Raw genomic sequence first — 4,496 nt, 5'->3', positions numbered from 1 at the left:
CTAAACAGTGGCGAAACAAGAATCATCAGCTGGGCAAGAATGAACACGATCTGTTGCCTGGAAGGAGGCTAATTGCAGCTGCCTGGACTGCAGTTATCTGGTTTTGTTAGACCAGGTTTTTTCTTTGAAAACAAAGATTCCTGGAGGTGGAGGGCAATAACAAGTGCATTTGTTTATGATGCCCTGAAAGATATTGAAAACGAAATCTACCAAAAAAAAAGCAGATCCTGACAAAAATAGGCGGGTGGATTATGATGTTGAAGAAGATAAACTATAATGAATACAGAAAGGGCAAGTAATCAGCAGCAGATACCTTTCTTCTCTGTACCTTAGACTTTGTCATGAAATAATGCTATATCAGTTACAGTTGGGGGGGTTTAAACATTTATACACAGCGGATGCAGGTTGCTTGTAGGTAGGAATGCTACTGGGGTCAACATATCTTACTTCTCCAGGGGCAAAGGAAAGATCTCTGTGCCTGAAAATTAGGAGGAAAAACAAACAAGAATTTAGGTGATCAGTGGTTTTTCTAATTTTTCTTTGTTGAACAGGATCAGACATCAGATATAGTAACTTTTTACTAGTTTGATGTAGTTAAACACAGTTGAATTTAAGACGAACATTGAATCTAAAACCAATTGGTGATAGATGAAAAGGTTCAAGATACCCCTAATTTAACGGACGTGAGATTTAGAGATCTTTTGAAGACAACTAGATTACCTTCGAAGGTCAAGTCCCACTAAACCAGCTTGTAATATCGTCAAATTGTCAGAATCTGGAGAGACTATAATTACAGTGTCTTCAGAGTACTGAGTCTCTAGGATAGACATGAGTTGTGTCACACGAACAAACACATCGGCCACACTCTCATTTGGGGTTCCATCATCTATAGGAGGTGGCTTGATTGTAGAAGAAATGCTGTCTGATTCATACACCTGGACCATTTTCAAACAGCCAATAAACCATTGTCAACTCACAATAGCTCAGGCATCTAAAGGATCAAAAACAGTAGAATCCTTAGTTTATTGCATGATTTCTTACAAGGAAAATATATACACAGATTGAACAGAAATTACTCTTAACAAAACACGTTACATACCAAATGGCTACAATGTAAAGAAAGAGATCTTACTTCTGAAACAGCTTCCAGTTTCTTGCCTTCATATGCTCCCAGTCCACGAGCATCAAGGAAGCTGTACTCTGGAACTATATAACTGCAACAGAATCAAAATTGTTTGGAACAATATATCAACATAAACTAAACTTCAAATCTGCTGTGAAATAGCAAAATAATCTCAAAAAGTCGTCCAAGATCATACACAATCAATAGAATAAAGAAAGAATAAAATCAACACACGCATAAAAATACAAGAAATTTACATGGTTTGGTGTTTTGATGTCTTACAAAACGACAGAGTCAACAACAAAATTTGCCTTTGTCAAGAAAAGTTGCATTTGTTCCCAGTTAATTATTGAAGAATCCATTAAAATATGCACTGTTAATTTACCTACGACTGACTCCATTAACAGCAGCAATGATCTCAGCAGCCTGGTAAGCTCTCTGAGTAATTGAAGGCCAAATCCAGCAGTTATTTTCACAGGCCCCCATTGCCCTCAACTCCAAAGCAGCCCTCACTGTCTGCTTCTTCCCCTTCTCTGATAATCCACTATCAACAGATGTTTTTGCAACTGGATTGGTGTTGATTATTCCGAAGCTCTCAAACTCAGACTCGCCAGCCCTTACCAGAAAGTACCTTCACACATAGCCCCAACAATTAAACACAAATCCAAAGGAGAAAGTAGCCACAATAACCACGTTTCACACCATTTGTTTGCTAAGAAGAAGTCAGTCACACATTCTTTTATTCACATCATATATCTACCCACATAGAGCTAAACCTTAACTCAGCTAAATTTGAACATAGAACATGATTAAGATAGTGAAAATATGTTAAATTTATTGTTGAATTACCAATTATCTTACTGAACACTTACTAATTAAATTAATAGAAAAAGACCCAAATTTCACATTCAAGTTTTAAGATACCCTGGTCTTCACTTGTGCCGTAGAAGAATGGCACAAGCAAAAAGGATTTACATAATATATATCATCAACACATATTATCAAATACTATATATTATCAGCATTTTGACACCCAAAGGAACAAAATCCTTCCATGAAATGTACTAGTACCAATTATATGCAGCTTAATTGAGGCTAAACCCAATTCATTTATTCACTTACTGATTTACATTCTCTCTTCAATTTCATCAATCCTGTTGGTGAAGGGGGTTGTTACCTGTTGCTGAGGCGAGGTGGGGGCATCTGAAGAAGGCCACGGGCACTGGCAACTGGAACTGAGACTGAAGGAGATAAGGAGAGGGTGAGGGAAGTCAGAAGCAAGTTGCGGCGGTTGATTGGTTGGCAGGAAACGTGGAGGTTAGGCGTTTGAGGAGTTGATGTTGGTGGTGGAAGCGGAGGAGATACGGAGGCAGTCGTTATTGTCTGCATGTTTTGGCGGGGTTTCCAGGTTAACTTCCCAAGGCCCCTTTCCTCTTTAACTAGAAGTCTTCATTCCTGCTGTGTGGGGCCTACACTTAGATTTTTTTTTTCGTTTTCTTGCTTCTTTAACTTTTTCTTTTGATATTTCTTACATTTGTGTGACAATTTTCAAATAAAAAAATTACTTACAACTATATATAAAGCAATCGAGAATGACTCTGTAAATACGATTAATTAAAAATTGTCATTAAATTAATTTTTTTTAAGTATTTAAATAATTAAAACAGAAATGTTAACATATACAAAGCGAAAGATTGTTATCTAATCATACTCTTACATCGTGATTATTATACGTACAATACTAATTAAAATGAGTGTTTATAAACATTGTCAGCAGACTAATTTTTTAAATTAATTTTAACAAATGCTTATAAACACCATTAGCAAACCCTAATCAAAATGAGTGTACCTAGTCAAGAGAAGAAAGTCTTTGGGGTTAATTTAAACCCAAAATTAGGAACCCCCAATGCCCAAATCTCTAGCTTCATAAAAATTTTGGTAAATCACAACATAATCTGCATTAATGTGATAGCAGTAACAAATTTACAGAACTTTGTCGTTTTATGATTCAATGGCACAACTTCTTTAGGTGAATGAAATAAATTCTAGTACTTGGAAAACAATCAATTATGTAAGGTAAAGTTTAATTATGAGATCACCTAGAATCAAAGACATAATTAATATTTCTTCGAGATTCGAATATTACCTCTATACTTAGTCGTTCGCCACCAAGATTAATTAGTTTAACTTATGCTTATTAATTAGATGATTACCATTATATGATAGGATATGAATTAATGAGTAAATTTTTATTTTATTGAATATTATCTCGTCTTATGTTACATGAATATATTTCTATAGCAATATAATAATTCATTTTTCATAAAAGATGTCTAGTATAAATATAATATTAATAAACATTAGTTTTCGCATTAAAATTTCACTTTTTGCTATCATCTCAATATAATTTAAGCTCGTAGTATTCGATTATTATATATTTTTAAATAAAATTTTGAAATTTCGATGAAGTTTATTTATTTATTTTATAAAAAGTAGTAATTAACAATGATAGATGTGGGGCATTTGGGTTGTGGTAAAGTCAAAAGAGAAGCATCTTTAACTTTTTAAAGTACTAAAAAAGAAGGCACAGAAATCATCAAAACAACTGAACATTTTCTTCATGATCTCGGCATGCCAGAGCTGCAATTTATAAATAAATAAATAGTATTTATGTATATTAATATATATTATAATTCTAATCACAGGCAGCAAACCCATGATTTTGTAAATTATGTGTCCTAATGAAATAACAACTTGCCACCCATTTTTGGGTATTGGTGTAGTGTTGTCCGATTGGAATTTGTTCACTCTCTGTTGCTTTTTTTTTTTTTAATGGAGGAGGCAGGCATTGAGACAAGAAAATATGGGATCCTTGTAAAAGAAAACCATTTCATCTTCCCACTAACGAGTTAGTCTAAAGAGGTCTAGATTTCCTAACCCTAACTCTCTTTTTATGGTACTCTTTGGTCCCTAAACCCTAAACTAATAGGCCACCACTTTCTTCTTACCCTAATTGAGATTTTTTATTTCAATTATGATAGAGGAAAAGAGTTAAAAACTTCAAAATTTAGGTTAACAGAACAATTAAGAGTTTTTTTTTTTTTTAAATCGGAGGAATGGGATTTGAATTTTGCTTTTTACGTAGGGAATCTCGGGTGTAAATTTGTCAGTCTAATAAATATTTTTTTACGGTCTCTTTTTTTATTTAAAAAAAAAATCAATTTAATGACAAATTTTCTTTTGAATGTCCGTATGCATAGAATCCTGTTTTAACTGGTCCATATGCAATTAAGTTTGTCTCCCCATCATTTTCCACTGTTATTTCCTTGGAAAGAAGGAAGGTCAAATTAAAGACAAGAACGTGCAATGTAGG

At 33.9% G+C, this 4,496-nt stretch overlaps 1 protein-coding gene across 1 annotated transcript; it reads right to left on the bottom strand.

Annotated features, from left to right (window-relative positions):
* Positions 1-228: 228 nt before the first annotated feature.
* Positions 229-2,549, bottom strand: LOC18603889 (Phosphoglycerate mutase family protein). The gene is made up of 5 exons (XM_018116789.2): positions 2,301-2,549; positions 1,509-1,754; positions 1,133-1,214; positions 721-935; positions 229-478 (listed from the first exon to the last, which is right to left on the bottom strand). Exons 1-5 carry the CDS (start codon positions 2,510-2,512, stop codon positions 358-360), a joined length of 876 nt encoding a protein of 291 aa, XP_017972278.2. The 5' UTR covers positions 2,513-2,549; the 3' UTR covers positions 229-357.
* Between the last annotated feature and the right edge of the window lie 1,947 nt (positions 2,550-4,496).

Source organism: Theobroma cacao, chromosome 3 (genome assembly GCF_053813885.1).
Source record: "Theobroma cacao isolate CCN51 chromosome 3, ASM5381388v1, whole genome shotgun sequence".
NCBI lineage: Eukaryota > Viridiplantae > Streptophyta > Magnoliopsida > Malvales > Malvaceae > Theobroma > Theobroma cacao.
Note: the sequence above shows the minus strand (reverse complement) of the source record. Positions and strands in the feature narration are given on the sequence as shown.